Consider the following 19,284-nt stretch of genomic DNA (forward strand, 5'->3'; position numbering starts at 1 on the left):
TCTTATTTTGACCACCGCATGAGTCGGACAAGAGCACAACTTTCCTTTTGATGGGCATTTCCTGTAGTTTTCTTGTTAAAAAGTCGTGTAAGAAAGAGCACACTGAATTGGGGTTCTTTTTAGAGTCACTCTCCAGAAAGCAATAGAAAGCACTACTACCATCATTGTGACAATGCACATTAAAGTTATAAAGCCACAACAAACGCTTATAAAATTGAGCTGTCACGTTAAGCCGAGGTAAAGGCAGGTTTTGAGCATAGTCAAATTCAACCACGAGAATATCGCTGTCCTCATTTTTTACACTATTCAGTAGCTCTTTCTTTAACCCACTGTATGCCTCAACTCGCTTTTTATGGTAAACGTAATGGTTTTTGCAATCATGATCAGGGTTTGCTTTGAGATATACCTCACATTCTGCACAGTAATCACAGGTATCTGTCTTTGGTTGTCGGAATGAATATTCAGAATTTTCCCTGAAGTACTTGTGATATGCACTATACCCTACTCTCAGAGGTTTACTCACCTTATCATAATAATACTGCTTGAAAGCTGTATATAATTTCACAACGTTTAATTCAGGGTTCTCAAAGTACTTCCTGTTTGTTTTTGCCCTGCTGTAGTGAGCTTCCCGATGAGGAATCAGTCCCCAGTGTTCTTCCACAAGCTGCCAGACATTATCTGCAATTTTATTCGGACGGTTGTTGTGTTTTCCTCTACGATCTTCCAGAACAACACCTATAAAATTGAACAGTAGTCAGGCCTTATTCAAACAGTAACTATGACAAGCACATCCATACATCCATAATAACTTTACATACCATATTACACTTACCTGTTCTTAAGGATTGTTGCACGGTCCTCAGTCGCATTTCTGATATTTGGAATAGAGAAAGCAGAAATTGTCTACAAACAGGCATCTCATCATGCTTCACTTTTATACAGTAACTCCATATATTATCTCTATTTTTAGATCGGTTATGCTTTTGAAAGATTTTTTCCTTTTTTTTTTTTCATATAACCCAGCAAAACTGCATCCTGAAGTAACTTGTCACCAGCCTCCCAAAATGATCTAAAGCTATTCTTCTGATCTTCATACGTTACAGTTTCAAAACACCTGAAAAAGATGTAAAATGTAAGAACAGCCCTCCTTCACAACACCACTACATTAATAAAATGAAACAAAGTTCTGATTCATTACATTTATTAACGCTAGGTAGACTAAAGCCAACCGAACTTGTAAAGAAGAACCTACCTTTTCCTGCAACATTTATCCACTTTCCTAAATTTCTTCTTTCCGATTTCCTTTCCACTTGTGAGAGAAATGTAACTTCTGCCACTGTTTCTTGCACGCTTTACAATATTTCTTTTCCAAGTATCAGGATCTTTCATCCTTTTTCTTCCTCTGCACCTGGGCTTAAAACTGTCGTCTAAACAGGCAGTATCATCAAATACTTCTGAATCACTGCCTACTGATGTATCAGAAGTGACGTCAATAGAAATATCGGCACCAGCCACAAAACCTTCTCTTCCACTCGCTGACATCTTCTCCAGCCAAAGAACTGGCGGCAACAGATCATGCCGCTCGTGAAGCACACCTCATCATGCAATAACAGCGTAGCGCATGGTACCAGTTTTAGTGAGCTCCTGACCTCTAGCGACACCCTAGCGAACTAAGACCTGGATAGGGTTGTAGTGAAAGGACCGGGAAATTCGAAAACGGTATTCATGCAATAACAGCGTAAACTTACGCTGTTACTGCATCTAGCTCCTCAATTAGTGATGGGCATGTATATTTTCATAAACCATTTCTAGAACATCTAGAATGGCATCAAAATTACTCAGAGGATCAGCATATACACACTGAGTTTGCAAAAGGATTCAGATGTTACTGTACAACACAATCTGTAAAACACATCTAACAAGCCTGAAATTGTTCGACTTTGAAATAACAGTGGCTCTTGGTTAATTATGGTGTAGGGGTAGTGTGCCTGCCTCTTACCTGGAGGCCCGAGGTTTGATTCCTGGCCAGGTCAGGGATTTTTACCTGGACCTGAGGGCTGGTTCGAGGGCCACTCAGCCCACATGATTAGAATTGAGGAGCTATCTGACGGTGAGATAGCGGCCCTCATCTTGAAAACCAAGAATAACGGCTGAGAGGATTTGTCGTGCTGACCACACAATACCTCGGAATCTGCAGGCCTTCGGGCTGAGCAGCGGTCGCTTGGTAGGCCAAGGCCCTTCAAGGGCTGTAGTGCAATGGGGTTTGGTTTTGGTTTTGGCTTGGTTGATTACCTTGTGTATGGTGTTAATACACTCTAAGACCCATCCCAAAGCCCACAACTGAGGTCTGCCATGTATTAGGCTCCTGCGCACACAGCATTTTGATTTTTGACAGAACAGAAATGACCAATCCATGAAGTCCTACATTCTGAACAATCGATTTGTGCAGATTTTCTTGGTATATCTGCAGTTCAAGCATAATTTATTTTCGATTTTACTATATCAATAATATCCTTATATGTAGGGTATTCTAGGGAATATACAGGGTGGCTTTCATCAATCTTCTTGAAATGCAGCCTGTTTGCCATCCTATTATTGTAGCACATGCAGATTTTGCAGGCTGCCTGAATATTGGAGCAGTCATTTACATCATGATATTCTCCACAATGTGAACAGTTCTTAGGAAATTATTTTCCTAATTTTCTCGACCCTGTTGACATCAACTTTCAGCTTATTGCCAATTGAGGTAGGTATTATCTGGAGAGTTTGTTCAGAATCTTTAACAATTTCAGGAGTTTTAGGGGTGACAAGCACTACATTTTTCAAGCTCTATTTCTGTGGTGGAATAGTAGGATGCAGACCCTGAAACACATCCTGCAGTAACATCAACATAATCATGACCACCATGAGCTAACCCACTCTTCCATTATATGATCTCTTAAGAGCACCAAAGTTTCTTTCACTGCTGAAACTGAATCCAAAGCACTTTGACACCTTTTCCTATCCTTTCTTTTATCCTTATTAAGCTAAGCACTTCAACTAAATTATTAATCTCATTTTCAGAGGAACGATATATTGCAGCAACATCAATAGTCACAGCCATCTTGATTATACATGTATACAGGTTTATTATTCATCATTTATTTCAGATACTGCTGAAAATGACGCCCTTCCACAGTAAGACATACCTCACATAGTGAAACCTCATTAGTGCGTTCCTCATTAACACGTTTTCCTGCTTAGCACATCGTAAATTTGAAGTCCCGATTCTCATCGTATTAGATCTATATTAAAAAATACCTCACTTTTCACGTCAAAAATTTTCGTTATTACCACTTAGTAAGATCACATTTTTCCTAGACCTGAAAATGTTACTGTATTGGTCATCCTTTCTGAAAGAAACGTGATTTCCAACTCATGTAAGAACCGTCGCCACAGTTGCGTGATTACGGGTAAAGGCCTTCCTGAACTTCAAAGAATAAGTTACACTTTTGGGGAGTAAACCATTATCCTCAGAAATGTTCAGTTTTGCTTGCCGGTTAGCAGCAAGATTGCTGAATAGCAGAGTGAGCCTATTTTGTGCTTGTATTTTGCATTCCATTCAGAAGGTAGAAACGTATTTTGTGTTGAGTGGTATAGTGAAGTGTAGTGAATATTTGTCACGTGGTACGGTAGCCTATATCTGGATTAGGAACATCATTGTGTGAAATTGACTAGCGTGGTGCATATTTGTCATCTGATAGCCTAGTTATGGATACAGAAAATGTTGTAAAATTCCTTAATAATGAAGACAAAATTAAAATCTGTCAGAAAGTGGACAGGCATAAGCGCGCAGAGGTTGCGAATATTGAAACTTGCACCTTCAAGTTTTGACTCGATCACTCAAGTTGATTGAAGTATTGGTGGCTGAAGTCATTCCTTGCAGTTGCAGATGATCGAGTGTAACCTCCAATTCATTGTCTGAGAGTGTGACCAGAAAAAAATGTTTAATAACCCATTGCTCTGAAATAAAAGGCTCCTACTAACATTTGTTTTAGAAAGAGTGTGATCTGCAATAATATTTTAATATTTTTGTTAGCCCCTGTGCACATGTTTTCATATTTGTTGTCTAGTGTTTTTCATACCTTTTAGTGTACCGGTACTTGATATTTTATAATCCCCAGCGGTAAAGGTTTTCATATTTATTCTCTCGTATTTTTCTCATCTTTTAATACTTTCCTCTCATCCTTAGAATTGGTAGATAGGCCTATAGTTTTCACTGTACCTGCGGATACACAACGTAAAATGCCCTCAAGTCAGAAAAAATTGTAATTAGTGTTTCCATATCCCTGTTTGATAGTTTTTATTCGTATATTCATTAGTATGCTTTTCTCACTTAACACGTTATTTTTCCTTGTCCCCTGAAAAAATGTCTTAACGAGGTTTCACTGTACATTTGCCACTTTCCACAATGCCACTTTGGTAAAAGATTGTACTACAAGTGTTATTTCAGCCTTCAGTTCTTCTATAGTACAGAAATTATTCTGGTAGATTTTGCCCTTTAAGAATCCTCACAGTAAGTTAGGTTGGCTGATCTGGGAGGCCATAGACCTGCTCTAGTTATCTAGGCAACAAAATCTGTGAAGTGTCTACAGAATTAAGAGTGGTATGGGCTGTGGCACCGTCCTGTTGAAAATATCCATAATCCCTTTTCTTCCTGTGTCAGTTCATTAAAAAGTGAATAAAAAGTTGCTCTCACATACACATTTGAATTCACAAAGTCATCAAAAAATATAGGCTCAGTATTCCACTGTGTGCTTACTGCACACTATACCTCTATTTTAATGGGATGCAATGGCACTTTCTGTACAATATGCAGATTTTCAGTACTCCACAATTGTGCATTTTGAGAATTTTTATTCCAGAAAGATGGAACCATGTGTCATTAGACATAATTATCTGTGGATTGAGATTTCCATTGTAAATACTTTAATGATCAATTACAGAACCTTATTCTTCTGGAGAAATCTGTATGGTGACGTTCCTGGACAAACTTTATTTTATATGGTTGAAATTTCAGCAGTTTAGTTATTTTGATGGCCAATCCCATGCATACGTTCATTTCCTGCGCTAGATGATTAAGTGATTTCCTGAGACTTGCTTCTAACTGATCCTGAATATCCCCAAGTTTATCTCCAGTTAAAAAGTATCTTTTCTGCTTTATCTGTACATCACAAAATGAACCTGTTGTACACAACTTTTTCATCATCTTTGAAAGATATAGGAATGCTAGAGTCAGAATATTTAATGAGCAAATTTCTGAATGCATCTTCTATAACTACCTTTTTTGTAGTAATATTCAACCAGATATATTCACTGTTCAACCAAATACTTAATTTTCCAATCAATTACTTCATTCACAGCAATACACAAGCAACAGTCACACATATGTTCCAGTACAATTCTCAGAAGCAACTAACTGCTCCCATGCTGCAGTCGGGGAGCACAAGTCAGCCGGCAGCTGAATGATGCCAAAGTTTCCTCATAATACTGTGCAATAATGATAAATTAAGATATCTAAAACCAAACCAAACCCCATGGCACTACAGCCCTTGAAGGGCCTTGGCCTACCAAGTGACCGTTGCTCAGCCTGAAGGCCTGCAAATTACGAGGTGTCCTGTGGTCAGCACATCGAATCCTCTCGGCTGTTATTCTTGGCTTTCTAGACCGGGGCCACTATCTCACCGTCAGATAGCTCCTCAATTCTAATCACGTAGGCTGAGTGGACCTCAAACCAGCCCTCAGGTCCAGGTAAAAATCCCTGACCTGGCCGGGAATCGAACCCGGGGCCTCCGGGTAAGAGGCAGGCACACTACCCCTACACCACGGGGCCGGCTTAATTAAGATATCTACCAAATATAAATTACTATAACTTAACAACATTACAAACTGCAAAATAAAACATTATAAACTGAAAAAAAGATAAACAAAAATACAAATGAGCAGTTAATGCAGACAAAAGATCCTTCAGAACTACAAGGGATAGATGTTGTAAATCCGTGAATTCCAGCTTCTTGAGGAAGGAGCTTTTGTCCTCAATGGTATTATAGTTCTCGTTTTAAGTGAAGTGAACCACCCACATAAGAAGAAATATTTCAGGAAGAAGAAGAAGATTTAAGTAAGGCATACATGGGCAGTAAGCAGTCTTCTTATCCTCATCCAACGGTAATATCTGCAGTGTATTCTTCTCAAAGTGTATTGGGCTCTAACAGAAGACAGTTGTTCAGCTTCTGGTTGATGGCAGCTATATCTACATGCTTATTTGAACAATCTTCCAAGATGCAGAACTTATTTGTAGCCTTCCGATTGTGCTTCCCATAGAGCAGTAATAATGAAAAAATGTAGCTTACATTGTCAGGTGCTTCTTAGCAACTTCTCCTTTGCATAGCAGTCCGAGACATGTCCGAAGGTCTCCACATCTTTGCACTGTGAATAGCAACATTGGATAGTATTTGGTGACTGTTGGCACTATCCTTACTGCTAGAACAATGTCTACAGGTAATGCATTTGTCCTTTTAGTGCTTTCATGTTTGTCACTGTCTCTCTTTTCTATCACTCCTTCTGCCTACAGCGGCCTGTCATTGCGATCATATCCTTCCTCCTAACTTCCTGTCAATATCTTCAGTATCAAGTTAAGATATGCTATCTGGTTACTGGATTCAAAGCTTACTATCATCATACAAACCACACAAAGTTTCCGCATTGGAGGAGGAATTTGATGACATCAATGATGGCAATGAATTATCACTCAAAGAAATTGAGCTGATGATAAGAAAACTATGGTGTCATACAATGGCAGGAAAAGATGAAATTAGACCTAATATAAACTGAAGGCAGGGATGAAACGGTTTCGTAGAGTGGAAGGATTAGCATGGAATTTGAGTTAGGTTACTTCTGATTGGAAAAAAGCAGTAACTGCACTATCTACAAACAAGGGAACAGGAAGGATTGTAATCCTTGTGAGATTAGCAGCAGACAATGGTATGATGGTAAACAGGGTGAAAAGTTGGAGGAAAAGTCCTCTTAGTTTTAATTACTGTGTTGATGGGGTAAAAGTACCCCAATGGGGATCACCATAAGTACCAAGGTGTTAACAGTGTATTAACTCGCGTATTCACCTCCATTGCATTTTTCCCCACTCTGTTTTTTTCGGAACTGAAAACTGAACTTTATTTTTCCCCACCCTCTGTTTAGCTCAGCTAGGCCAATCACCTGACCAGCTGTCTCGAGTTGCTGCCAGACTTGCAGGTCGAATATTGTCCCAAGTTCCCAGCTGTAGAGCCGACTGCAAAGAAATGATGGCAAAAATTACAGTTGCGAGGTAAGCATGAAGTTTAACTTAAACTCGAAACTAAGGTTGCGCAAATCACCAAAGCAATTATGATATTATAATCACGGGAATAGAACCAGCTTTTGGGTGGTTAGGCCATGTGCATTTGCAGAGTTTCGCCTAGACGTGCCATTTGGGTTCATCAGCTGGATTGGCACGCCCCTCCAAGACTCTGCATAGGTTTTTTAAAAAAAAATATTCTTCTAGAGAATGGGAATTATTTGCAGTGCTCTCTTTTTAGCAAATACATCATTAGAGGTCAAATTGGTTAAAATTCAAAAGAAATCATAGTAATTAAGACGATCGGAAGAAGAGGTGAAAATTCAGAAAGTTCATCATAAATCATCATAAATCCTAATCTACAACACCTCTTTTCAGGCAGTCAAGGTTGCACCCTTTCCGATGCGCTCCTTTTAAACATAACTCACAGGAGGTACAGTGGTGTCGCAACTTCCGCAGCATTCGGGAATCCCACACTGAGCCAGCTTCCAGGTAGTACAGCAGTTATCTCAGTTGCGAGTCAATTGTGAAAATGTTTAGTGCAATAAAACAGTTCAATTTTTTGGCAAGTGAAACTAACAAACATGGGTAAACATAATAGTTACACAGCAGAGTTTAAGTTGCGTGTACTTTTTTCCACAGAAACAAATTGGAGTAACAGCTGCAGGCCGAGAATTTTCAGTTGATCCGAAGTTAATACAATACTGGCAAAACCAGAAGGAAAATTAATGACAGCTCAAAAACCATTACAGTCTTTTTGTGGTCAGGAATGTGAAAAATATATTAAAATTGATGAGGAAGTGCTACAGTACGTTACAGAACTGAGAAACAGTGGTTTCGAAGAAACACACAATATGTTGAACAGCACAAGGTGGCAAGAAGGAACAGCATCAGTGCACAAAATTTTAAAGCCAGTAGAGGATGGGCAGTACGATTTATGCGAAGAAGTGGACTAAGCCTAAGAAGAAGAACATCACTCTGTCAACGACTTCTGGAAGTGTACGCCAATAAGATACTAGAATTTCTCAAATTTGTCATCAAGCTAAGGCAGAAGAACAACTATGTACTTTCTCAGATTGGAAATGCCAATCAAATGCTGGTGTTTCTTGACATGCCAAAAACTACTACAATTAACAATATAGGTGCATTTAGTGTGTTGGTGAGAAGTACAGGAGCAGAGAAAATGAGGTGCACAGTAATGTTAGTTATCACAACAGATGGCAGGAAGTTGCCACATTAATTTTTAAGCAGAAGACTCTTCCCATAGGAAACTTTTCTCCAGCAGTCGACAATCGAGTGCGAGTTAATGGTTGGATGGTCGGAAAATTGATGGAAGACTGGCTGAATACTGTATGGAGAAAATGTCCTGGGCCTTATTACAGTGGAAGCCTATGTTTGTTTTGAATAGTTTTTAGAGGCAATATTGTGGATGCTGTAAGGAAAAAAAATTACAGAAATGAAATCATACATGGCAGTCTGACATCTGTTCTTCAGCCTCTCGATGTTTCAGTGAACAAGCCCTTCAAAGATTACCTATGTAAATTGTATACAGAATGGATGTCAATGAACGCGCATAGTTTTATACCAACCAGAAGAATTTAAAAACCATCGATCGAAAAGATGTGCCAGTGGATTCTCCGAGCATGTCTATGATCCCTGAATGTGTGATTAGCAAAATTTTTCTAAAAAATGGGCATATCCAATTCTCTTGACAGATCAGAGGAAGACTCAGACACGCAAGATGATGAGAGCGATGGTCTACAAGCTGAATCATCAGATTAGAGTGATCGTGCATGGGAAAGGTGAGTTGCAACATGTCTCTACTTCGTGTTCGTATGACGTAAAATAATTGAAAGCCTGAGAGTGCAGTAGAGTGTGTGCACTCTTAAACCCAAAAGCGGGCCTCTTCCTTCCATGAGCAGTGTAGAAGTGAAAAGTGATTACACGCAACCTACCAAACATTATTTCAAGTTTTAATGTAATACCTTTCTTTATGTATAATATATTCATTGAGTTGCATGATTAAACAATTGTTATTTATTAACACCTCTTGCCTACAAGGAAGTATTTCTCATATTTTTCTTTAAAATGGCCATACAACTTTTGCTCAAACTTGTAAGATCGCTTAATTTCCCTTTTCCTCAATTCCCTGCCTCAAAATTGTGAAGGAAAAAAAAGTGGGGCAAATACGCGAGTAAATACAGTATAAGAGGGTAATTGGGATAATCACATGAATGAGCAGGGGCCGATTACCTAGGTATTAGGCCCCTTTAAATAACAACAATCATCATCATTATCATCATTATCATCACCATCATCATCATCATCATCACATTGATGAGGTTAAGAAAGTATTTTGGGGTTGTAGTAAGGATGTAATGGAGAGGTAAGACCCCAATTAGAGTATGGTTCCAGTGTATGGGACCCTCACCTGGATTACTTGATTCAAGAACTGGAGAGGATCCAAAGGAAAGCAACACAATTTAATCGAAATGATTTCCAATTAAAAAGTAATGTTACAAAAATACTGCAGACTTTTGTACGGGAAGACTTTGAAGTAAGGGGGCGAGCTGCTTGACTAAGCAGTATGTTCCAAGCAGTCAGTGGAGAGATGGCATGAAATGATATCTGTAGACCATAAATAAAAAATGGATTCTTTAAATGTAGCAAAGATCACAATATGAAGATAAAGTTAAAATTCAAGAGGACAAATTGGGACAAATATTTGTTTATAGGGAGAGGAATTAGAGATTGGAATAATTTAGAAAGGAGATGTTCGATGAATTTCCAATTTCTTTGAAATCATTTAAGAAAAGACTAAGCAAATACTGGTAACCGACAGGGAATCTGCCAACAGGGCGACTGCCTTAAATGTAGATCAATGGTGACTGATTGGTTGTGACTTTATGAGAAATATCATATTTTAGCAATGATATTTCTTTTTTCTGTATTTTTCTGAGCTGCTAACAATTTAGTTTGCCCTGCTGGGAGCATGGAAGAATTTTACTCACATCTATGATGCCAGGTCTCATTGCAGAATAGTTTCCCAACTCCTCCTGCTTGAAGTACTCATCCGTAATAGCTGTTCCAACAACGCATGATTTGTCTTTTATCTCTGAAACAACATGTCACATACAGAATGATATATGGAGGTTTGAAGAAATTAATAATGATATTATTAAATACAGAGTATATGTTTGTTACCTGTGTAAGTGAGAAGGACATCTGGAAGGCCATACTTCAGCGTTCTGTAGTCATCCGTCAAGTTGTTGACCCTCAGATAATCAGAAATAACTGCAAAGATATTAAATTATTATTCTCTTCATTCAAGGATGGTCTGTTTGCAAACATTTCTTTTAGTTATAAATGCTCAGGTAAGAAAGCTAACATGATTGAAAAATATATAGCATATAGGAAACAGAGTGACTTACCATGTAATTATACATGGATAGAGTACACATAAAAGAAACACATGTGTCCTGTAGCACCAATACATCTTACACCGTATGAGGTTGTCGTGATGGCACTTCATCAGACATCATCTACCACGTTTAACAATGTTTTCTACTTTTACCTACCAAAACTCTAATCTAGGGGTGCTCACAGCATACAGCCCACAGAGACACTTTATGTGGTCCCCTGGCTGAGTTTTGACATTGGGGTAAAGTTTCAGTGTATGATTTTTGTAGTATCTGAAAAACCTAGTGATGAACAAGAACTCTATTTTAATTTACAGAGGAAGGAGATAAATCTATATGATGAACCTCTGAATTATTCATAGTTCTCTTTTTGGCATGATGTTCCCATACTTTTACTGGGCTGTAGGAAAGTTCTAAGATGCATACTTCCACTTTAAAACCAGGTAATAATGACACTTCCTGAATTCACTTCCTGGAATTTCAGTTGCAGAGCTTGCTCCGACAGTGAAAGGCTTGCTGCATTCTAGTGGGATTTAGATACAGTTATCCTGGGACACCCACAGAAAATGGCCAATTTACACCCAGAAAGTGTTTGGAAGGTTGATTGTGGTTTACTGCGAACTGATGTTCGTTCTAACTACTAATATTTGCAGGCATTTCAATATTTTGTTTGTGAAAATGTCCCTTTCCAAACATAGAAAAGTGAATGAGTGCCAAGATTTTAAAGAAAAATGGACTGATGATCAGTTTTGTATTAAGAACAGTGGAAAAGTGATGATTGTGATAAATAAAGAAAATATATCAGCTTTAAAAAATTAGAACTTAAGGCATCATATTGACTCTAAGCACAAATCTGTATATAATAAAAACACTAGAGTATCACAGAAGAAAAAGATTTCAAATTTAATAAAAGGTCTTAATGCTCAAAAACAAATGTTCACAAAACATATTAAGGAAAATATAGCTGGACTTCAAGCTATTTACATGAAAGGGAAACCCTTTTCTTATGGGGAGTTTGCAAACAACTGTATGCTTTCTGTAATAGATAAAACTAGCTGATAAACACGTGCTTCGCTATGGAGTTCTACATTGCATACAGAATTCTAGGTTAAGTAGTGTACACGTTGTGGGAATTTTCATTATAATGGCAGGCCCTTCTGCCTACTATTAGTCACAATCAAGTTGGGCAGTTTTCATTATAATGGCAGACACTCACGCTCCACCTACCTTTTTACATCCTCAGAAAGACTGTATTTGTGATTTTCCCAACTGAAATCAGCAAAATGAAAAAAAACCCACACATTTTCTCACTTTTAATGAACAGTACTACACTGCCAACCTAACAGTCCAAAGTTCCTGAGCTAGAATGACCAGGCCGCAGACAGCCATGCACACTCCTCTGTCATTATTCCATTAAGTGTACACACTGCTCATTCCAATCAACACCTCAGAGTAGGTATTGAATAGCTGGAATACTATGATGAACCAGTGTGTTACATACCAGTATTATCAGAAAATGTATGAACCAGATGAATGACATGCTAAGGAAGAAAGTTTACTATGTAATTCTCCAGCTACTTCCCGTCAACGTACAGGTAGGCTGTTATAATGGGTACGTAGCAGTGATCCCATCTATCGGATATGGCAGCAGAAGAGAGAAAGAACATCACAACAAACAATGGTCAATGTAATGTTATTGTTGATCAATTTTATGAGCTTTCGATATTGTAGGCCTTCAAATTTAGTTTTCTTCCAACTCTGTGAGATTAGGGCATCTAAGGTAAAGGGAGTCCTCCTTTCTTTCATGAATCCCTCTTGTCTTATTCTTCAAGGGATTGTTCTTTTATGATTTTTTGTAATTTTTATAATCATCTTCACAATTTTCCTTGTCGATATGGACCGAAGACCATGCGTTTTTACGCCTTAAGACAATCATGACAAAACCCATCGCCAGTTAACACGATGAACAATATTTCCATGTCGGCAATGATAAAAACTAAACAACAAAAGTCTATATTCATGTAAATTCATTAATTCCCTTATCATAGTCGTCCCTCTGCGGGTTGGGGTGGTAGAATAACAGCCACCATAACCCCTGCCTGTTGTAACAGGTGACTTAAACGGACCCCGGGGGCTCTTAACTTGAGAGCATGGGTTGGCATCCTCGGCACCCTTAGCTGAGTCCTGATATTGTTTCCACTTCCTTGTGCCAGCTTCTCACTTTTATCTATCCTATCCTATCCTATCCTATCCTATCCTATCCTATCCTATCCTATCCTATCCTATCCTATCCTATCCTATCCTATCCTACCTCCCTTTGTCAACTCTTGTTCTTTTCTGAAACCAACAATATTACATATGGAGGCCTAGGGAGTCTTTCATTTTCATGCTGTTCATGGCCCTTGTCTTTCTTAGGCCAATACTTCAATTTTCAAATTGTTGGACTCCTTCCATTTTTCTCTCTGATTTGTGTTATATAGAGGATGGTTGCCTAGTTGTTCTTCCTTTTAAAATAATAATCACAACCACCACCACCACTCTTATCATAGATGGTATGGTAAAACTGAATAAGACATTAATGATCAGAAATTGTATTCTCTATAATTTTTGTTATGTAGTACTTTTTGGTAGGACCAATAACATAGGTTTGTTTGTTTGTCCAACCCTTGTCACATTTCTTTATGGGATCAGGATGAGGTGAGATGAATCTATTGTAACTGATTTTTATGACCAGATGCCCTTACTGATGTCAACCTCATCAGAGGAGTCAATGAGATGAAATTAATGACATGATATCTGGTATTTAAAAATTAAATTTCAGGTGCCTTCCCCTAAACTACCATATCATCCAGTGTGAATAAAATAATGTACAGCCTAGACTATAGCACCTTATTCCCCGACTTTACATACCAATTTTCATTAAATTATGTCCAGCATTTTCTCGAGGCTTGGCATTGATATGGACTTGGCAACAAACATTTAAATTCATGAATATCTCTGTTGTCATAGCTGGTACGGTAAAAATGTATAAGACATAAATGGTCGGAAATTTAATTCTATATAACTTTTGTTATGCAGTATTTATTGATAGGACCACTAATAATATAAATCTTTGAGAATAAACTTTTAGCCCTCCCCCTAAACTACCATTTCACTCAGCGTGTTTAAAATTCTTTATAGCCTAGATTGTAGTGGTTCATTCCCCGACTTTACATACCAATTTTCATTAAAATTCCCTTCGGCCATTTTCTCATGATGCATGTACATACGTACAGACATAGACAGACAGAAATGATGGGAAATTATAAAGTCCATTTCCTTGTTACTGTGTACATGACCGATACAGAAATACTATTCTTTTTATATAGAATTAAATTTCCCATAATTTATGTCTTATACTTTTTTACCGTACCAGCTATGATAACATAGATATTCATGAATTTCTATTTTTGTTGCTAAGTCTATATCAATGCCGAGCCATGTAAAAATGGGTAATCAAAATTTAATGAAAATCAGGGTATAGAGTGGGGGAATAAGAAACTACAGTCTAAGCTATAAAAAATTCTATTCACCCTGGGTGAAATTGTAGTTTAGGGGAAGGCACCTAAAATTTAATTTTTAAATACCTATGTTATTGGTCCTAACAAAAAGTACTACATAACAAAAGTTATAGAGAATACAATTTCCGATCATATATGTTTTATTCAGCTTTACCGTACCGACTATGATAAGACTGGTATTTCAGAGTCAGAAGGAAACTAAATGTGAAGGTCTACAAAATCGAAAGCTCATAACATTGATCAACAATAACATTACATTGACCATTGTTTGTTGTGATGTTCTTTGTCTCTTATGCTGCCTCTCAACACCGATAGATGGGATTACTGCTGCGTACCAAGTATAACAGCCTGACTGAATATTGGCGGGAAATAGCTGGGGAGTTAGAAAACTTTCTTCTTCAGCATGCCATTCCTCTGGTTCATACATTTTCTGATACTGCCGGTACGTAACAGACTGGTTCCTCATAGTATTCCAGCTATTCGATCCCTACTCTGACACGCTGTTTTGAATGAGTAGTGTGCACACTTAAGGCAGAGGCTCACATAGTGGTAGTGGTAGTAGTAGTAGTACGACCTAGTCTAGAATTACAATTTAGGCCTATTCCAAATTATAGCACCATAATTCACTAAATAACTCAAAATTCAACCCTGAAAAGAGCCGTTTCTTAAGAAAAGCTTCTTCCTCTTCCCTTTTATTAAATTATACATCCATTTTATTACAAATTAGCAGTGAAAAGGGGTTTCTCCTCTGGCTTGGAGGAAAAATTTGCCTCCAAGTCATATAGATTTTTCTGCCGCCTGTGTAGTGAATTGAGATTTTTTGACTCATTGGGTACTCCTAGGAAACAGAAGATTACTAAGAGGGGTTAGTTTTTGCCCTGGGAGTCTCCACTATTCGACACCCCCACCCCGCCGAAAATGTTCATGGATCGCGGCTGTATGCGGCTTGGTCATTCCAGCTCTGGAACTTTGGACTGTTAGATCGGCAGCGCAGTACTATTTGTTAAAATGAGAAAATGTTTGGTTTTTCATTTGATCGAGTATTTCATTTGAAAGCATTGCTTTTAATCGTACCATTCCTACTGACGTCATTGTAATGACGTATGTTCATTGCAATTGGAAAAACCACTAACTAAGATGGTCTTTCTGAGGATGTAAAAAGGCAGGTGGAGAGTGAGTGTCTGCCATTATAATGAAAACTCGCCAACCTGATTGCGATTGATGGTAGGCAAGCGGTTCTACCATTACAGTGAAAATTCCCTAACCCAGTCCTCATATGAGAAAAGACGTTTGGTGACTTCCCCATCATGTTTCTAGGGTAATGTTAAGTGCTACGCAATTTAATACAATCTTGCTCACAATGTGTACACTACCTAACCTAGAATTCTGTATATAATGTAGAATTCCGTAGTGAAGCACGGGTACATCAGCTAGTTAATTATAATAGTAGGAAACAAACTTACCAACAGAAGTACTGATATGCCTCTTAAATTACACTGCATTATTTATCAAGAAGTGCTGTGTGGAAAAGTATTGAGTTTACAACATGCTATAAACATAGTGATATTTACAATTAATTATTTTTGATCATATGGACTCAACCATCGGTAGTTTCAGTTATTTCTGGCTAAAATTAATTTTGAATATGGCGATGCAATTTATCATAATGAGTTATGCTTGCTTAGTCATGGTAATATTTTTGAATAATTCTTTCAACTTATAAAAAAATAAAGAAATTGTAGAATTGAATGAGGACAACTGGATATTGAATTTAACAATACGCATAGATTTAATGGAACATTTATTACTTAGAATAGGGATTACAAGGAGAAGCCAGGCTTTTAAATGAAGTGTATATTCATGTGTTAGCATTCCAAAACAAACTGAAATTATTTCGGCAGCAATTAGAGAAGGACGAATTCCCTCACTTTTCATGTTATACTGAGCTTGAAGAAATGAACTTGAACAGTCCAGTGCAATATGATCAGTACAAAAATTTGACTGATTGATTGTAGAATGAGTTTGAAAACAGGTTTTAAAACTTTTCTGTGAATGAGAGGAAAAATTGTTTGTTCAAAAATGCATTTGCAGTTAACTTCAGTTATGTGACTTTGGAACTACAGGAGGAATTAACTGAAGTTCACTGTTGTCCCCAATTAAAGGACAAGTTTGTGGAGGAAAATCTTTTACGAGGCACTCAGTAATGACAAGTTACCAACTCTCTTAAAATATACAAGAAAATACTTGTGCACGTTTGTGAGTACCTATATATGTGAACAAAAATTTTCAAGAATGAAGATGATAAAATCAAAATTACATTCCTGCATTGCTGATGAACACCTGTATTCCATTCTGAGGCAAGCTGTGTAAACTCTTTCTCCAGACATTTCAACACTGTCCCTTTAAGCAAACACCCAGACATCTCACTAACTGGTAAATTTATCCAAAGTTACAGAGTACTGTTTAGTTTCCTCAGGTTGTTTTGTATTATGTGTCAAGTTACTGTTCGTACTGCTGAATAGCCATGTGTGGGATTGGTTGGTGATTAAAAGTGAGGAATATGACTTTGTAGTCTAAATATCCTGACTTAAAGAAAGCAAAGGGTTTTGATGGGAAAGAACAGAAGGCTCAAGAAAAGCAGAGATGAAACCAGGATGGGGATAGGAGGGATGTATACTGTAAGACGGGAGAAGAATGACATTCACTGATTCAGAGATGCACTTCCAGCCTCTCAATTCAGGAGCCCCTGTGGACAGCTGGTTGTGTAGATGTATGTGTGTGTGTTAGTTATGGAGGTGGGAGGACAGGACAGAAGGAATAATGTGGCTCGTTGTTTGCTGAGAAATCTGTTCTGCCATCTGGCCTACATGAAAATTACGTTGAACACCCCTGCTCTACCCAAACGAACAATGTGACCATCACAGTACCAGCAAAACCCATAATATGGATCTTCCTATCCCCATCCATCACCTCAGAACAGTGTCTACTTGCCAACAGTGATCACCACCTTTCTTATTCCATCCTCCAATGGCAAAAGCTGAGCCAGACATGTTTGACTCTGTATTTTTTTTTCTGTGTGCAGGGCTTTAAGCAGGGGAAGTCATTGTTCTCAATTTGTTTCCTGTACATTTCTTGTGATAATGATAATGATGATGATTTTTATGTGGTTATTTCTAGACTGCTTGTAAGGCAGATCCTCTAACGTGGTTGGGCAATGTCTGCTGTATGGGAAACTACATGTCAGCGTAGTTGAGAATAATGTTGTGTGAGAGTTACAGGAATGTGGGAACATCATAAACATGGCTGGGAATTGAACTTGGGACCCCAACAACTGAAGGCCAAGATGCTGACCTCTCATCCATGGAGCCAGACAATTATCAGATATAACACTTGTGAGAGGTATGATACAGTGTAGCTGGAGATGAATGAGGGCTGGAAAGATAAAGAGGTGGAGAAGTTGTATGATACAATAGAGAAATATAGAGTGAATATAATTATATTAGTTATATTTGGATATGTTAGATATATTAAACTCAGATTAGTATGAATGTACTGATTGAGCAGAATATCAATGGTCTGTATCACTCCAGCTGCGATGTTGGCAAAGGCCATACCAACAAGCTGAAAATCCTGAGATTTGTAGGAACTCATCAACATCTTGCACAGCTTCCAGCCACTAGCTCCATCTGTTTAGAACATAACCCTCTCCCCACCATCTCTCTATTAATACTCTGGTCCAATCCTCCCTTATTTTCTTCACCTGCACCTCCACCCCTTTCAGGCACCTGTCTCTTGATCTTCTTCCTGATTTCCTGCCTTCACTCCAACCTCTTGCATCTTCCTTTTCCATTCTCTTCACTGTGAGGGCATCATCAGTCTGAGCTAAATAGTTGCCTGAACCTGAACGTGTACAGTAGTGTGTTAAGAAAGCTAATAAACCTAAGTACTCTATTCCATAGCGATGTTCATTTATGATTCATATGTCTGTACAGAATTGGCACATGCAGTCAGGAGATTATTTCAAGAAATTTCCCTGATCAAGCTCCAACTTGTATTGCAATTCATAAATTAGCATATTATGGGAAATGGAGAGTGTTCAAGATAAGATGCAGTGCTCGCAGAAGTAGTTCTTGATGACATCAAGCATCATCTAGAAAATTCCCTGTGGCTATTACAGTATATCTGGAGTTCATTAGAAAGATAAAGTGTACCAAACAAATATTCATCCACATTCAGAAACATTTTAAAACACTGCAGTGAAAATATCCCATCAAACTTTTGTATATTTTTTCAAAATAACTGTTAGGTTCTTCAACAGCATTGTATGCCCCCACTCCTTATGAACACTGTGGAGAGTTTTGGAATTGAATCCATGGTGGTGGCATGCAGTCTAGTGATGAGGAATTGCCTCTACTGGCCAACATATGATAACAGAATTATATATGAAAAAGCTTGCCTTTTTTTTCTTCCAGATAGTTTCAAAATTGATTTTTTCATAAATTAGTTTTGACAGACTGAAGAACGTAACAGTTATAAATTAACTGAGTCAAAATTGAAAGGAATTGGCTTCAAATAACAAAAACTTTCACATTTGTTGAAACTATTCAATAAAGTTGTTAACAATGCAAAATCAAAATAATGATCCACAAGAATATATTTTGTAGTACTGGTGGATGTCTGTAACATGATTCTATGATATTTATAAAAGGGCACATATTATGTTGTAATTTTATTTACTTAAGAATATGAATTCTTATTTGGTAGGAGAAAACCAAATCTATATATATATATAATAACATGTGTTGACTGACTTACTGACCGACTGACTCATCATCGCTGATTCAAAACTACTGGACATAAAGAAATGACATTTTGAGGCTACATTTATATTAGAGTGTAAGTGCTCACTAAGGGAGGATTTTTGGATATACCATCA

General features: G+C 37.8%; 1 protein-coding gene across 1 annotated transcript in view; it reads right to left on the reverse strand.

The window, feature by feature from the left end:
* LOC136867209 (carboxylesterase 1F) overlaps positions 1-19,284 on the reverse strand; it is a 141,039-nt gene that overhangs the window by 39,799 nt on the left and 81,956 nt on the right. The window contains exons 8-9 of the mRNA XM_067144341.2: positions 10,574-10,663; positions 10,381-10,484 (exon numbers count right to left, since the gene is read on the reverse strand). Of these exons, the coding sequence (XP_067000442.2) occupies positions 10,381-10,484; positions 10,574-10,663 (194 nt within the window). The remainder of the gene's footprint in view (positions 1-10,380; positions 10,485-10,573; positions 10,664-19,284) is intronic.

Source organism: Anabrus simplex, chromosome 3 (assembly GCF_040414725.1).
Source record: "Anabrus simplex isolate iqAnaSimp1 chromosome 3, ASM4041472v1, whole genome shotgun sequence".
In the NCBI taxonomy this organism is placed as follows: domain Eukaryota; kingdom Metazoa; phylum Arthropoda; class Insecta; order Orthoptera; family Tettigoniidae; genus Anabrus; species Anabrus simplex.